The sequence below is a fragment of the Phaethon aethereus genome (assembly GCF_964289735.1).
Source record: "Phaethon aethereus genome assembly, chromosome: 21".
Lineage (NCBI taxonomy): Eukaryota > Metazoa > Chordata > Aves > Phaethontiformes > Phaethontidae > Phaethon > Phaethon aethereus.
The window spans coordinates 7,558,204-7,576,079 of NC_138597.1; the positions used below are offsets into that span (position 1 = coordinate 7,558,204).

The window sequence follows — 17,876 nt, forward strand, 5'->3', positions numbered from 1 at the left end:
AGCACATTTTGTTCATACTGAGTCAATAGTTTTGAAGCCGTAGTTGCTTGGCCACTTTAATTTGACATATACCTAGTTGCTGCCAAAACTCCTTTTGGCTTCTGCCCTAACACCAGCCTACTGTTCCTGTCACCTTCTTTGACTGTCACTAGTGCTTTTATGGCTGCACGATGTGCAACAACTCACCAGGGAGTCAGTCTGCCTGAAAATTAGTCATTATATAAGGGAGAGTCACAAAAATTAACTGAATGACTGTGCTGTTGAGTGGAAAGAAAAAGCAGTTTGGGGTTGGCTGGTTTGTTCACTGGCAGCATGTATTGTTATTTGAGATTGCCAAAGGTATGAAAGTTTCCGTTAAAAGTATGGTTCACATGTTGATGCTTTACCTTTTATCCTAAAAACAAACAGTATAAGGAACAGACTAGCAATGGTGGAAGTGTGAATTAGATAGAATCAAATAGTACTTCTTCAACCCTAGCTTCTGTAATTTGTTAAACTTTTGTGTAGTAGATGTGGCTGCTAAAGATTAGGTCAGTATCTCTTCTTTAACACCTTATTAGGCTGTTGCTCTAAACCATGAGCTTCTGGGAATGCATTTTTCATTTTTTTTTTAGAAAGGCTTTTGATAGATGAAGCTGTAAAATGAATAGAAATAGTGTCTCTCTCTTCCTTTTTCCTCCTACTCAACGCTCACACACAGTCAGCCCTGGGGTCTTTTCTTTCTGTGTGGTTGGCAGAACAGAGAAAAAGAGAGAGAGAGAAGGAGACTGTCTGGGCCCCTAGTGCTGTCATGAGAAGAATAGTGGTGCTGTTACTGCTAAATCTAAAGGGACAAGCTTGTATATGCATGCTGCAGCAGCCAGCGGGCTGAATTAGTGGCATTTAGGCACTGCTAAGAGGCTAATTGAGTCACTGGTACTTGCTGATTAAACCAGCAAATCCAATAATGTATGGATGTGCATGTTTGTGTTTGGTTCTGTGCTCTCTGAAAAATAAGCATGCTAGGTTTTCTTTAACTCTTTCAATTTTGGTCAAGTTACTCAGTAGTTTAAGGAATATCCAAGCATCTAAATAAGTGTTTTGGGGAGATCTGTCTTACTTTATTCCATTCTTTTCCTCCTGCTCTGTGCAGTGGGATTGGATGAGAAAGCATTAAAACAGTTCCATTACTGATTTCTGAACTCTACCAGTTTTAAAAATGCCATCTTAAGTGAGCCTTTGGTTTAATATGGGATAATCCAAATTATGAGGTGACAGAAGGTAAAGAACTGAAGCCATCCATGATGGATGATACATCCATGCCATGTAGGTATGACAAACGAAGTCTGTGTTGGAATTTTGGTTGGCATCCATCTTGAACCACTCCACCTGCCTCAGAATTGTGTTAGTAATGCACAGGTGGTGGTTGCACCACTGCTTCTGAATATCTAATCCAGTAAATGCATAAACAACTCAACTGTCATATATAATGATGAGGATTATAGTTTAGGTAATGAAAATTCTAGTTTTAAGTGGGTTGCAAGGGGCGTACATAGAGAATCTGGAAAGCTGACCTAAACTTTAATACACCCTTGCAATACATTTTTCTAATCCATTGTCACTCCTGAAATCTGCCCACAGGCAGGCTCCGCTTTGCTTTTGCTCAACAGTGGTTGTTGTAATGATTGTGGCTTGATTGACTTCAGTAGAATTTTTCCTAATTTACAGCACTCTAACTGGAGAGCAGAATTAGATTCTTGTGTTTTTCTTTGAAGTGTGCAGTGCTCTCAGGGAGGCTGTTATGCCGAGGGCATATTGCTTTTAGTGATTCTTTTTAATTTTGTTTTTAACGTTTAAGAAGAATAGACGCCTCTCAATCTAAACCAGAAGGACATGTATGAAAAAATAGTAAGACTCATAGAGGCGAATGGTGGGTTCAGAACCTTGTGAGTCATTGCAGAGAGATTGACAGTTTGGGAACATGAACGCGGAGGAGTGAGGATGGGATGCTCAGGGGCTGATGAGATAAGGGATTCTATAGAATGTCAGCAGAGGGGTCAGCAGCAGCGTGCATCTCATTCCAGAGTTAAACTCAGGCATTGGGAAATGGCATTCCTTGATGGCAAACACAATCTGACAGTTCTCAGCTAGCTACAGTATTCACCACCTCCCCCCCCCAACTGCATATCAGTGGATGCTTTAGAGATCATGTCTGTTCTTGCCTTCAAAGCAGCAACAAGAAAATATTTAAAGCCACAAGCACGCCTTGGAGGCTTTGCAGGGTAGGCCAGGTTAGCAACAAATTTATGTGCTTTAAAAATTGTATCCCTATTCAGGCAGCTCGGTTCTTGGGGCAGTCGATCTGTTTTATCTCTTATTGAGAGATTATGAAGCTTTACTCTGTATGTAGCACTTTACTTTTGTCTTTCTCCCTCCTTTTCTCCCTCCTTTTCTCCCTCCTTTTCTCCCTCCTTTTCTCCCTCCTTTTCTCCCTCCTTTTCTCCCTCCTTTTCTCCCTCCTTTTCTCCCTCCTTTTCTCCCTCCTTTTCTCCCTCCTTTTCTCCCTCCTTTTCTCCCTCCTTTTCTCCCTCCTTTTCTCCCTCCTTTTCTCCCTCCTTTTCTCCCTCCTTTTCTCCCTCCTTTTCTCCCTCCTTTTCTCCCTCCTTTTCTCCCTCCTTTTCTCCCTCCTTTTCTCCCTCATCAGCATGTGTATGTGAAAGAATTTCTTTCGGTTCGTGGGCAGGCCTGGACTGGATCAGCTCCTGGAATTAACTACATAGGAGTTCGTTCATTCCTCCTCTGAAATTACTTGGTGTTTGCTAGGTATAACTTGTTCATGGGTGGTGGGGAAGGAGCTGTCCTCCCCTTGTTATTACCAGAGGTGCAGGGAGGTAATACTGCTTTAGTGGGTAGGGCAGAGTATTGAGTCAAGAGAAGTTTTTTATGGTCCCAGCTCTTGACACCATTTAACTGGGTGACCTTGGGCAAGTTACTTCACTTCTCTGTGAAACAAGACTAACAGTGTTTACCTCCCTGCCCAACAGGGGTGTTAAGGAGATTTTGTGAAGCATTTTACATAAATACAGGATTGTGTTAATGCTGAGTATTGTTGTTTCTTTACGAATATGTATGAAAGGTGCTAAGATGTTACTTCACCTTGGCCTTCACACGCAACTCATTACAGGCTTGCAGTTGTTCGGAATTTAGCTAATGGAAGAGACAAGGTCCTGTCCTCAGAAGTTGTTGACTTCCTCGGAAGTGGCAAACCCATTTTCTAATTCGCTAATCAGCACTGTGTTAAAAGAAAAATATATTTATTCTGAGTATGCAGTCCTTTTGGTAGCATTTTGGGGATGGGGCCTAGGATGGCTCCTGTCAGATTAAGTATGTATTTTTTTTCTGTAGGCCTTTTGGTGAGATCCTACAATACAGCTCTTATTGCTGAGTGAGAAGGGGAGAAATAATGATGAAACATTGTGCTATAGTTTTAATTTTGAATCCTGACAACTGAGCTTTGACAGGGGAATCAACAGCACAGACACCCATGGGAAGGTTGCGCAAGCACTGTCTCCAGCGTGTCACTCTTGTGATGTCCCGGAAAACTTCCTCTTTGAATCAATACGCTGTGCTGCTTTGAAAGAGTGGTCATAGCTGGGAGCGTTTCCGGTTTGCAAAGGGAAGAAGGATGAGATCCTTATCTCATTTAATCTTATACACAGAGTGGAAAAAGGGCAGGAACATTGTAAAGGAGGCCATAACAGACCTGTGTTGTTAAGGGTGAATTTTCTTTGGCAGAAACCAAAAAATATGGCCATAAGGTTGCCTTATATGCTCTTCTTGCAAACTACAATGTACTGAGGATGGAAATGTGGCTCCGAGTGACTGGATATGGCCATGACCTTAGTTTGAGCTACTGCACTGATTTGTAGTGGTGCTGGTGTCCATACAGCCCACTACAAATAACACTGGTTATTTTATCATAGATACGTATTCCCAAATGTCATGTGAAGAATTAGTGAAACTTAAGGATTTCTAGATACTGCTCTTGACTCCGCCAGTATTTCATTCTGTCTGTTGTCCTGTTGTCCTGGTTTCAGCCAGGATAGAGCTGGTTTTCCTCACAGAAGCTAGTGTGAGACTGTGTTTTGGATTTGGGATGAGGAACTGTTGATAATGTACTTACCTGGCAGGGGAGACACCATGATCAGGCAGGTGGTTTTCCCAGGGCGAGGCTCATCCCCTGCACTCCGGGTGTGCTGACCCCTGCGATTTCCCCAAATGCGGGAAACTCGACTGCATAATTTGTGGTAGTGGGGGACTGCGTTCGCGCTCTCTCCCGGGGAGGCAGAGTGCTCTGAAGCAGGGCCATCACAAGCACGGAAGAGGGAAGAGAGCGAGTCATCGCTTGAAGAGGAGGAAGAGGGAGAACTTATAAAAGAGACGGTAACTACCCGATCTCTATCCCTGAGTGAATTGCGAGATATGCGAAAGGATTTCAGCCGTCGTCCAGGTGAGCACATTGTCACCTGGCTGCTCCGATGCTGGGATAATGGGGCCAGTAGCCTGGAATTAGAGGGTAGGGAAGCCAAGCAGCTGGGATCCCTTTCTAGGGAAGGGGGCATTGACAAAGCAATTGGAAAAGGTGCACAAGTCCTCAGCCTCTGGAGACGACTCCTGTCGGGTGTGAAGGAAAGGTATCCCTTCAAGGAAGATGTTCTATGTCACCCAGGCAAGTGGACCAGTGCGAAAGTCTAATGGAGAGTGGAGACTGACAGTAGACTGTCGTGGCCTGAATGAAGTCACGCCGCCACTGAGCGCTGCTGTGCCGGACATGCTAGAACTTCAATATGAACTGGAGTCAAAGGCAGCCAAGTGGTACGCCACCATTGATATTGCTAACGCGTTTTTCTCGATCCCTTTGGCAGCAGAGTGCAGGCCACAGTTTGCTTTCACTTGGAGAGGTGTCCAATACACCTGGAATCGACTTCGCCCGGCCAACTCCAGTTTATGTACTGGGCATGACGTCGTATGGTAGGGAATATCTCTTTGGCCAGTCTGGGTCAGCTGTCCCGGCTGTGTCCCCTCCCAGCTCCCCGTGCACCCCCAGCCTGCTCGCTGGCAGGCCAGCACAAGAAGCTGGACTGTCCTTGACGGCTCAGCAACAACCCAAAACATCAGCACATTATCAACAGTTCCTCATCCCAAATCCAAAACACAGTCTCACACTAGCTTCTGTGAGGAAAACCAGCTCTATCCTGGCTGAAACCAGGACACCTGTGTGTTTATTAAAGAAAAGAAAGGGGGGGAAGCGCCTTTTTGCATTGAGTTGTCATAGGACTTCATGTCGTGGGTTGAAGACAGATGTATGCGAGTACTAAGTGCTTTATAATAAAATTTCCAGCCTTGTAGTTCGTAGGTCTTCTCAGGTGATATGAGTCAATCGTATAATGACATCTATCAGATAACATCTTCTGTCCCTGCTCAGAGCCAGTAGTCTTAGATTTTAGTCTACTGTGTTGGCAAGACAAGTTTAGGTCAGATGGAAACCTGTCAAAAGCTCTGATCTGAATAAAAAACTGTGCTTCCTCCTATTCTGATGTCTTCTAGCTTGTGCCTTTTGGCCAAGGTGTTAACACTCATTTCCAAAATCTCATTGTATTCACTGCACACATTGTGGGTATAATGATTTAAAATGGAACTTGTGACATGAAGAAACATAAACTAGTGTAGAACCAAGTAAGCGTCACTGTTCTTACCAGTTTGTTAGAAATTTCTGGAGTGATATAGCCCTGTCTCTTCTGCAAGTCCTATGCACAGTTGAATGGTTCAGGGGATGTATTGGATTTTCACACATTTTAGGGGCGTTCTGTGATAAAATAATTGCGTTTAATTACACTAGTAAAACATTTTGGTGCTCACTCTTCCCCTCCAAAAAATCTTGAAACCCCTACATGAGTGGATTTCTATGCTAGCTGAAAATACTCAGGCATGCATGGCTACCCATCTCCCTGTCCCTTTTCTGGGACTCATTCTTGCAACTGTTTTTCATCTCAAACTCAACTAAGATTTTCTAGAGGATTTCTGTGCGCTCAAGGTTCTTTAGTCCAGACTTACGATAAGGGGGGTTGTTCAGTTTGGTTATGGAAACACTTTTGTTTTCAACTTAATCACAGAAGCTGCAAACTAGAAATGCTTCATACAATCAGATAGTGTCCAGTCTTCAAATTAATCCCCTGAAACATTCCTAGCTAGCATCTCTGTGCAATGATTGCCTCATCTGCAGGGCCATCCATTGTGCACCTTGTGTCTTACGTTTCTTGATTTCCTTAAACCATATTTGTCTCATAGAAATCTTTGAAAGAAACAATGGTATTTTTACTCTACTCATGTGACTTCTAAGCAGATACATACCTTTATTCACAGAAGCATACTTAAAGATTTCACGTGGGGTTTCTCAGTTTTGTGTGTGTTAACATTTTCAGCTGTGGAGCTTTTGTAAGTGCGTGTGTTCTTATAAATTTGTGTATTTGTGTGGCTTAAAATGAATATTCTTTACCTTCCTAGTATCAACGGTATGTGAATTATAAAAAGTTTTTTATGTAGCTCATTTACGGTTGTGTCCCCATATTCAGATTATTGTTTGGAGAAAGGAAAGTTCGTTTCAGTGGTGGAAGATGCAATAAAATTAAAATGTTTTGTTAATTGTTTTGAGGGAAACAAAACAACCTCTTTCTTGGGTACAGAACATACCTTTCCCAGATTGCAAGCAATGCGCTACATACAAAAGAGAAAAGTCTGGTTGATTTTCACTAGAGGCAGAAGTTGCTGGCTGAATTCTCTTCACTTTAAGGTTTGGGAGGTTTTTGTTGTTTGTCATGGCTCTGTGTGCTCTTTTACCCCTTATGCAACCCTGATCCTGTAAGGGTCGTGTGATCACAGTGGGGTGACCTGTACTAAACAGCCAGATGTTACATAGCTGGTGGTGACTGTTTAAAGGAGTAAGAAATTTTGTTTAACCTGTTCCTTTGTGCTCCCCGCAACCCCGCAACTTGTTCTCTGCTTTGTATTGTAAGGATCAGCTTGAAAAGTCTTTATGTATCTAATTAATCTTAAAATTGCATCATCACTAGGCTTCAGGTTAAGGATTTGTGTAAATCAGAACTTTCCACAATAGTAAAAAAATTTCTCATAAAGCAAATACTTTGTTTCCTTGTTTTAAACACAAGTGCGATTAGCACTTCCTCTCTGTATTTGTGGCTGACTTTCCACGTTGTCCTATTCGTACCTGCAGTGCGATATGTATGTCACTCAGCACCTGATTCTCCTATGCAAAGGTCTTGTCAGACAGCTTTCACCAAAAGTGTCTTTTGGGAAGTACAAAAGATGCTTTCCAATACGCTTATATGCATTCCACGGCACTTTTCCATTACCTTTCTACTCAAGTGACAAAGGGAGTTTAGTGTAAATGAGAAATAGTTTGTACATTTCTTACTAGGAGTAATGTTGCCTTGAAAGCACCACTCATAACAGTGCAGACGGTTACAGGAAAGGTCTCATTCCAGTTTGAGGTTGGAATTCATACCTTTGAAAGCAAGAGGGGGATTTAAATATGGGCAATTATTCAATATTAAATGTGCTTTCTTAATTTGTAAAGCACTTGAAGATACAATGGTGTGAATGGTGCTATAAAAGGGTACGTCTATGGCAATTAAAAAGGAATTTTGCAATTTCTGTTCTGTGAGAGGGCTGCTTCTAATGGAGTTGAATTGCTTAGTTGAAACTGTTCTTCTTCAAGAAAATTAGAAGGGCTTCATTCCTGTCATAACAGAATTGGGTCAGTGTCCTTTTTAACTGGGTCATAGGAGTTTCCAGCATGGGAGGCCTCTTGCCATGTTTGATGAGGGTGAAGTATTAGAACAGCCCAGTCTTGTTAACTCTTACTGCAAGGCATGACGCTTGAGGAATGAAGAAACTACCTGCCCTCATAAATGAAAGGTACTGCCTGTTACAAATGTTTTCTGGTAGTTTAACCGGGAGCCGGGTCCAGGTGATCTTTACTGGTACGCATCTGACCTGGGCTGGAGGTGTGGAGGTCAAGCCTTTCCAAGTTAGCCCTCTGTTTTGGCTTCTGTTGTGGCCACAGGCTGCTGTGTATTTCACTGGAGGAGAGGGAAGAACAAATATGTGGAAGTGTGCCTTGAGTGCTGTGAGCTCTTTCAGTTCACTTACCTATTTCGGTGAATCCTGCTTTAAAGATACTGCGTTACTGTAACACTGTGTGAGGGTGGCTCCCACCCTCCAACCCCAGTCTGCAAAGGCTTTAAGAGTTATGGGGTAAACCCCCTCTCATTAGGGAAAGAGAGAGAGTCTCCCCTGTTTGTCTGCTTTGTGTGAAAAGAGGCAGTGTCTAAAAACCAAAACAAAAACCCCCGTAGCACAACAACTGGCCTCCTTCCATGAACCAGCCCTATTTCCAGCCTGTCCGCCACGGTACCAGGGGCACAGGCTGTTATTGAGAGGCTGCTCTTGTATGTACATAAAGCCTTGTGATTTGTGTTGAGCGCTGAGAGTCTCCTAGAGTTCAGCTCTGCTGGAACAAAATGTTCAAGACAATACTGTGGGATCCAGCTGGAGGTTTAGCATTAATGCAGTGTCAGCCAGATGGAAATGAGGTGGAGAGGGCTGCAGAGGGGCGGGGGATGGGGAATCTCTTCTCTTTAGAGGGGAAAAGAAAACAATAGTAACTCTAAAACACATATGCACATGTATCTGTAGCATTAAATGCTAGCTGTGATAGGCATGTTCTCATTCAGTTTGTTACCACTAAGATGTCAGTTGTGCTTTGTGTGGGGTTGATAAAGTAAATAGGACAGGGACTGCTCAGTGAAAAGCCTGCATAACTCCGCTGATTTTGGATGTACACTGACATAACTAGAGCATAATTTGCTCATTGCCTGTGGTTTTTCAAAAGACCCTAGTGGGTTTGTGTATACATCTGGACATGCCTGGTATTGGCCTGCTTTTCAGAAAGTACAAACACATACATTCTAAAATTATCCATATTGAAAGATACAAGTAACTTTTTCAAAACTTCAGAATTTTTTCTAGGTGCAACATGCAGCTGGTAAGCAGTGATAGCCCAGATTTATCGTTTCTGACACCTTTTATTGCTGCTGATGTAAATGGACGTGCTTCTAGATAACTGAGCGCAGCGCAAGGTCCATCAAGTTTTTCAGCCTCTTCTTACAGGATCACTTTGTTCTTTGAAATGGCTGTGATGGGCTAAAGCATCATCTGTTTGAATAAGATGATAGTGAAATGAAGCTTCCAACTTCTATTTGTGCATGTCAATGCAGTTGAAGTTTTTGATGCCAAAATTTGATATGATGAAAGTAATTTCACATTAGTAGTTCTTTTAAACAAAAATCTGTTCTGTTTCATCTCTTGCTTGCCATACAAGACTGGAAATTGTAAACTCCACCAAGGCTCTAGAAAATCTGTAGCCATGTGACCCTGGAGAAACGGAGCATTAAGTTCATGTTTTCTGTAGTTGAGTCATGGTGGTTCTGTCCAGGAGTGTTGAAAGAAAAGGGGGCAGGGGAAGCCAGTTGGAGAAGACAAGCTAACTTTCTTCTGTTCCACGTTTCTCAGACATACAGCCCTCTGCTTGCTCTCCTGAGATAAAGCAAAATATTCAGCAACCTACTGTCCTTTATATCTTGTAAAGGAGCCAAAATCCATGGTGTTCATCTAAGGATATTTGAAGGATCTTATATAGGTGGCTCTTCTGTGGAGCCACAGAGGATGTTCATATTGTTTGTCTCTCTTTTTCTATTGGTTTCCCATTTGAACTGAGCAAAAGCAGAACTACCTGAATGCAGAGTCAAAGAACCAGTTCTGCTTTTGCAGAAAAAGGATTTAGCGAGAAAGAATCTCTCCTCCCCCTCTTTTTATTGGCGTATTTTGCTCTTTCCTCCTAAAGAGGAGAGGTCAGCAGGTTCTAGTGAAATCCGCTTGAAAAGATTGAGAAATACATCATGGTCCATTTCTGTAAGCGGTCTTGATTCATCAATAACTTTTAGAACATCTCTGGAAGTACGGTGATGTTCTAAACCATGTTTCAGGGCCCCTCTGAATAACATCAAGTATTCATTTAACATCATAGAGCCTGGATGGCTGCAGCTGGATGGGCAGTGGTACAGTTGCTTTCAGTCCTCAGAGGAACATCTTTGGGGACAGAACACTTCATGTAATAAAGGAAAAACTTTTAATGTAAGAAGAATGAGGAGAAACAGCACAGTGGTATCCTGCTTAGTGACCTTGTCTAGGAACAAGCAAGAGGAGATGTATTCTCTCTTCTGGAATATTCATAGGTCATTCTCCAAAGGACTGAAGACTTGCAGTATCAGAGTTGGCTGCGGTCATGTGTTGGATGCTGAACTGTTAATTAAATTTCCCACAGCACACATCCTTGGCTAAAGCCTTTAGAAGTGTTTAGCACTCTTTCATCTGTGCCCTAGTATCTTCTGGGAGCAGCTTGCAATTAAAGTCAGATACTGATGAAAACTGTTGAGGCTCTCAAACAGGGCAATACTATTAGTAGCAAAAAGCCAGCAAACTCAGTGATTTACTGGTGGCAGGTCAGTGCTGGGAAAGCCTGTGCCCCTTCTTTAAAAGTCCCTTCTAAAGTTCCCCGAAACATGCAGTTCCCAGGCTACCGTTCACTACCATTTAGAGAATGATTTTGCCTCTCTTCTCCTCTTATGTATGTTCCTGTGGTCTGTGTGATCATAAGTTGCATTGCTGTGCTCCATTTTCCACTGCCTGTGGCTTCTAGGCTTTTGTGAGGCTTCTTTAGAATTTCACAAGTACATCACAAGATGCTATTTTGGGTCGCTACAGGATAAAGAGCATTTAAGATCTTCAGAATGCCCTTTGCCACTTTCCATTAAGACTGTGGAGATACTCAGGAAAAAAAAAGAATAAACCAAAACTCTTGGTAAATCTTAGTCCAGCCTCTTCACTCATCTATATGAGTTCAAAAGGTATTACTTTTTTTTTTTCTCAGATTTTATTTTGATCCTGGCATACAGTTTTTTCCAGGTAGATAGTTCTTTTACTCCCTGAGTCAGGAGTATGTGCTTGCTTAATCAGCCACAGAACTTAAGCATGTATTGCAGTCCCTCAGACAACCTTTCTTAACCGCTGTACTTAGGCAAAGGAGCTGGGTCAAGCAGGATTAAACATGCTGTAGGTATTTATTTTTTTTTCTGTCTGGGGGGCTTCCCGATGACTGTGAATGAGGGATACTTCTGATGTGTCTGGACATCTAGTGGGCTATATTTTGTTATGGCATAACTTCTTAGGTATAATATACAGGAGAGGCTGTACTTTACTTCTCTGTGAAATGTGTCTCTTCTTACATTTGTGGTGCCACTTCTTTGGAGTAGGGTGGCCAGTTGATAATTAGTGTTGCTTTTAAAGGGCAGGCCCATTGCATCAGAGTGTGTTGGAGAAGTCCCTGCCTGTAATCAGCTAAAAGGAACCTGTTGGCACGAGAGCTTTCTTGTTCTGTCGTGCCGCATTCCTGTCGGTTCCCACTCCTGCATGAAGCTTATGTAACGTCTCTGAAGCAGACGAGGGGTCACTTCAGGTGGCTGTTTTGATCCGGTAGTGTCTCCTCTCCTCTCTAATGCTGTCTGGAAGGATTTGTTAGATCCTTTCTTCAAAAGGAGAGGCCAGGCGTGCATGTGCTTTTGCACACACACGCAGTGCTGCCACACTGGGATTTAAGGGCAAATGGAAGCCAGCACTGTGACAGGAGGTGTGATTAGGAATACAATCCTTTCACAGTGCTTTTGCATTTAAAGAAACTTCTGTGTGCTCAGCATTCAGATTTGCTGCCCCTGTGACATCACACGCCATCAGGACTGCAGCTACAGCAATACCACCAGCAGTGGTTTGCCTTTCCTGCTTAGTTTGCCTGATACTATTAGAATCATTTACGTATGTTAAACAGCCATTGTGTGACCCTGTGACAAAGAGTTTTATTTTATCTGCTCCTTCGAGGAGTAGACTGAGATAGAGAACGACCCGATGGCTTGTCTGTGGCCACACAAGAAGTTATCTGGTGGACCTGCAATCAGAATCCTAGAGTCCAGGCTCAGCTGTGTTCTGATGACTTGATAAGCTCTTCCTCCTGGCATGCAGCCTAGGACCAGCGAGTCTTCACCTCCAGTGTGGTGTTCTGACCTCCTATTGTATCTCCAGACCTGAGAATAAAAGCTGGCTGTCATGACTACCAGTCTCTTGTTTTAAGCAGCAAGCTGCAGTAACGAGTGCCCAAAGGAAACGATGTAGTCAATGAGGAAGTTGACCTGCCAGCTTCCATTGAACTAGTACAGCCTTAGATTAGCTGAGTGTAGGCTTGGTAGCTGCCCTGCGACTTGATTCCCTTCCTAGACACTGCTAGAACTTTTTGGATTGCTTTGATCAGTCCCGCTCTAGATAAGTACAGTACAGATATTCTCTCCCCCTTCCACCACCCCCTTCAATTTTTGGGTTTTCAGCTTTGGGATACTTCCTTGGGGTCTGATTTTCAGAAGATATATGCCCTGCACTGTGAAAATAGAGTCCTACTAAAATATCTCAAGGAGAATATCCAAACATAGAGGCTTCCAGAATCACTCATCATTTCAGGAAATCTGGATTCTCTCTGAATTTATTTTACAACCACCCCACTTAGGTTTTCCTATCAGGCAATTTTTATGTGCTCTTTGTGTGTGTAGAAAATTATCAAATATATAGCATGTTGGTGGTATTGCATGGTCTTAGCACCCGTATTGAACGTCCCAGATGAGCCTTGATGAAGTGTGATAGCTGACTTGAGAAAGACTGCATAGTGAGGGGAATATCATTAAGGGTATGGGTTAGGACAGTCACTTATACAGCAGTCGTCACTGTGGTTAGGGTGATGACGAGATGCTTAAAAGGGATGTGAGAAAGAAACTTAATACCAGGCTTATGTCAAAAAGCTTTTCCTTTAAACTAACATCCATGCTTTTGATGGTATTCTGTGTTGAAGGCAGTGTTACTTTCAACTCATCTTCGTGTCTCTGTGCTGGTACTTTTGATAACTATCTAAATAATTTAAAATTATATCTTAATTTCTCTATGCTAACTTTGTATGGATTCTACAATTTTGTTAGAAAATGAAATACCCAAACACTTAAGAAAACCTGAGGTAACTCATACTATTTACATTGTTTTAGATAAATATATGCTTTATTGATATTTACAAGACTGAAGAAGAAAAAAACAGATATTTTTAAGAGGTGGTTTTAGTAGTGCACAACTAGATGCAATTTATCTAATCTCTCTTTCATCTTTGTTTCTTCCTTTCTTCCTCTCAGTCACTTCCCAGGGATAAAAATAGGTGTTATGCCATTTAACTTTGGAGATCCCAATTAATGAGGATATAAAGAAAGCTTTGTGTCTGAGATCTCATCTGTTGGGATGTAGGTTCTCCTCTTAATGGGCCACAAATTTTAAGTTACTGCTCTTCCTTAAAAGGCTATTGGGACTGGTCAAAAGTTAGGATAAAATACCATGCATATGTAATTTCAGGTTATACATGAACAGTATAAGAACTCTGCTCTGAAAGCTCTTTTATGATTTCTTGACATATAAATTGGCACATCAAAGTCCAGCTGATGTCAGTTGGAGTTATAAGTCAACTTTTGTGGGTTTTTTTTATAGCTGATACTATTAATATAACTCCAGGAAGACTTAGGCCACAGTTTAGGAAAGTTTAATCTTCAGACATGTATTGTTCCATGTGCTCCCTTAGCATGCCTTTGCATTGACTGATATGCAGCTATAACCATTAAACTATTAACCAGATAGCAAAATTCTCAAGAAATCCAGAATTTCATGAATGTCATGAACAAAAAATGATGAAAGGTTAATGTGTATCTGGTCAGTTCCAGGCAACATGTAGCTCTGTTTTTGCGTGAAGCTATCATTTATCTCCCTCTGTGGCACATTTGATGTCTGGCCTCTGAGCCTGCTTCAGTTTTGCCAGTAAGTGCCTGACCTATGTGCTGCTCTTGGTGGTGGTTTGCTTGTTTGTTTTTCGTCTACCCATTTGAATGGATGAATATGGACTTTGGCAATGTTGTACTGGCTTTACAGGCGAGATGGCAAATGTAATGTTTGGAATTTTCCTTTCCTTAACACCTCAGCAGATAGCTGGAACAAGGGGTTACGGTCTGCTTGAATGGAGCTTTTAGTAGCAGAAGAAAGGTGTACCTTAAAGAAAATCCATTTGCTGCCTTTGGCCTGGTGAGATCTTGGAAAGACTTATTGTTGCCTTTTGTACACACAAAAAAGTCAAGCAGAATCCTCTTTGGTAACATGGTGCCTCTTTGAAGAAGTAGAAAACCCAGAAACAAACCTCAGTGTAGGAGAAGCAAGGTAAAAGTTTGGATGACTATCAAAATGCCCTGAGCTGCATTCAAAGTAGAGTTCCTTATGGGAGGGGACGCATTAAACAGCACTAGATTGACACATCATAATACTCTTCCCACATACAGTGTTTCTTTGTAAAAAATTGTGTTTAGCTCTGATTTTTTCCCCAAACCGTATTCCACATTTGTATGGGAGAGGTATCTATATGACATTGCATGCAATGAGAGCTTTCTGCAGAAACATGCTTTGCAAACTAGTACTTATTTGAATAGAAGATGCTTATGATATGTTACTTTATAGAGAAGATGCTGAAGGAGACACTTAACTGTGTACCTGAACCTCTTAATTATAGCAAGAATTGACTGTAAACAAACAGAAACTTTATGTATCTTGCTTTATAGTAAGCCTTGAATTCACGTTCCTTTCCTCTACTTCAGCTGTACATAGTTTGACTGGCTAGTGTTCATTCTAGGTTGAACTGGTTCCTGGATGATCTGTCACTTTGTTAAAGAAACATTACGGGTGTATGTGTAAATTCCTAATTTTTTTAAGACAGTGAGTCCAGTTGTGTTCAGGCGCCACTATAAAAGGAATCTACATTCCACATACCCCTTTCTCAAAATGTTTCCCAGCACAGTGTTAATTAATAAAAAAACCCTCGGTTTTTTCCCCCCTAGTGTTAACTTCTTTATAGGCGAAATGCATGATAAATTCAGTAAATAACTTCCTGCATTTTTATAAGTATTTTAAAAGTATCAGACTCTTTGGCAGTGTTGGAAGGATTCATGCGGTCTTTGTTTAGTGTTAGGATGTAAGCTACATGCATGTAGTAAATGAGAGGGATGTATCAGCCCTTCTGCTGACCAGATGTTAGATGAAAAGAAAAACAAAATACAAAATCCTAAACCAAAAATGGCAGAAAAAAGGTGTGCTAAGAATTTACTGTTCAACTCTATGTAGGTTTTACAATGAATAGCAAGAGAACTTAGTATGGCCAGAATAATGTATCCTTTGTCATAGGAGTGAATAAGGAGAACTCCATTATAGGAACAGAATTATAAACCCTTCCGTTTTTCTGAAAGTAAGGAGAGGGGAAGAGCCAACAAAGATGAAGCTGAATTTCACGAAGAACGTGAGGCGAAGAAATTTTCCCTACCAGAACAATGTATACCTCTAAGAGAAGAGATTAGCAAAGTGTATTCATCCCCAAGTAGAACAGTGGGGAAGACATGTTCATATTCAGTGGTGACTAGAACCAAAGAATATTGGACTACATTGACCATTAAAGTAATTTCTTTTTGGGACTTATTCATGAGTTACAACAGAATTAAAACTGTAAATATCAAACCTATAGAAATTTGCTTGAAGTTGTGTAATCTAACATACTATGCACCTGTATGTGTTGCTTTGGTTTGGTTTGGTTTTGTTCTATGAAGGACTCTGATGTGTTATCTTGAGGATGCCTGCTAACATTTGGGCTTGTATTTAGCAAGAATAAGATGAGGATCACAAGGAAAAGAGAAGTAATGAGTATTGTGAAATCTTCTGGAACTGTGTCTTGTGTAGAAAATTATATCAGACCAGGATGAGTCCATACAAGAAAAAGAAAACTTAAGTGATGATTGAACCGGAACAAATCTGCCTGTAAATAAGAAATTCTACCTAAACCAACCATAGGTACTCGTTTTGCATGTGTGACTGTGTGGCTTCCTGCTAGCATTGATGAATCTGTGCTACTGTGTTACAATCATGTACTGTACTGCCCAGAATAAAGAGAACACCTCAGGGAGAAGAGAGAACAATAAAATCCAACTGAAATATGTGAAAAGAGAATCAATCCTCTAATTAAATCTAGGTGGTAAAAATTAAGATACCTTCTGAGCTCCTGTCTGTGCATTTCCTAGTAAAGTTCATGAGAAGTTAAAGATGTGCGTAATTGAGAGAAGCATGTTGTTGAGGCTTTCTCTGGTTTTGAAAGACTGAATTCTTTTCTTTTTCATTTTCTTTCTTTTTCCCCCTTCTCTGCTCGTTAAAAAGGTGCTATTTGTGGTCATTAGGAGGCACCCAGAGCAATTAGGTCCAACTGACCTTCGTGATAGCTATTCAAGACAGAAGCTGAAGCAGGATTTTATTGTAAACAACAACAGAAAGGGGGTCACACTAAACTTTATGGCTTGTTGGTATGTCGGGGAGGCAAGGGGAGATTAGAGGATGATGCAGTCAGCATCCCTGTAAATCTTATTTATCACTGATGTGGGGGAGGGTACCATATCTGAGGGGAATCTTAGGACAGTGAGGTTGTGAACTTTGGGGTTTTATCAGTTAAAATGGCAAAGGGATTAATAGAAGAAGAAGGGAATGAAATAACAGAATAATGCCAAGTCACTCAGCGCTAAGTGTGAACTGCTTGTGGGCTGGAGTTAGAATGAAAAAAAAAAAAAGTAACTTTATTAATTGCAGCATGCAACAGTGACCATTCTGCACATCCATCTAACCCAGTATCCTGTCTCAGAAAGTGGACAATAGTAAATGATGAAGGAAAGCGAAGAGATTAGGCTAAGCATGCAGAGATACTTTCCCCAATGTATACTCCAATCATGTGTGGCTTCAGGGCTTCCTGAGTTGGAAGTTACGTCTTTGTGTTTAACAGCCTTAAGAGACTTTCCTTCCTTGAGTTTGTCAGTACTCCATTTTATCAATGTTGTTGTCTCCAGTGAAATGCTAATTCTGATTGAGTACTGGAAAAGTCAAGTTATACAGTCAGTCACTGGCATTTGAATTGCCATACCTCATCATCAGCTGAGCTATGATAAGCAAGCAGGTATACGTAGTCCTAGCCTGTTATAAGTGGATCTTAAACAAAACATATTTGCTTGTATCACCCTCATGGCATTTGCAATGGGAGAGTGGCATACCCACCCGCTTCAATGCAGATTAGCTAGTGATAGTAGTTCCTTGAATTTCATAATCCTGTCTAATTTCATAATCCTGTAGGAAGAGCCTTTGGTGTCCATGCTTTTTTAGCAATAAAGATCTATGCAGCTGCATTAATTGAAAGAAGCTGTGTTCAAAAAACGAGTGGATGTGGCGCTTCAAGACATGGTTTAGGGAACATGGTGGTGCTGGATTAATGGTTGGACTTCATGATCTTCAAGGTCCTTTCCTTAGTGATTCTGTGATTTACAACAGCCCTTGAAGTAAAAGCGGCATATGACACTGTTTAGGCAAGGAAATGTCCAGAGGAACGTGGTTAGGATATATCAATAACCACATTTGTTAAAATGGAGTTACGGATGGATCCACTGCCTCCCTAGTGCAATTCCTACTTCTTTGGAAAATGAGTCCATGAGATTCTTGGGGTTTTGGTGGAAGGTTTTGAAATTTCTTTGGTGTTTGCTCGGGAGAGATTAAAATGATCTTTGTAGTGT

The 17,876-nt window shown here is 41.4% G+C and overlaps 1 protein-coding gene across 2 annotated transcripts in view; it reads left to right on the forward strand.

The window, feature by feature from the left end:
- SKI (SKI proto-oncogene) overlaps window positions 1-17,876 on the forward strand; it is a gene marked incomplete at both ends in the record, with an annotated part of 117,000 nt that overhangs the window by 22,595 nt on the left and 76,529 nt on the right. Inside the window, one exon of one of the 2 annotated variants that reach the window (XM_082009373.1) lies at window positions 8,548-8,651. The exons of the other annotated variant lie outside the window; for it this stretch is intronic. Coding sequence (XP_081865499.1) covers window positions 8,548-8,651 — 104 coding nt within the window. The remainder of the gene's footprint in view (window positions 1-8,547; window positions 8,652-17,876) is intronic. 2 annotated transcript variants of the gene reach the window in all.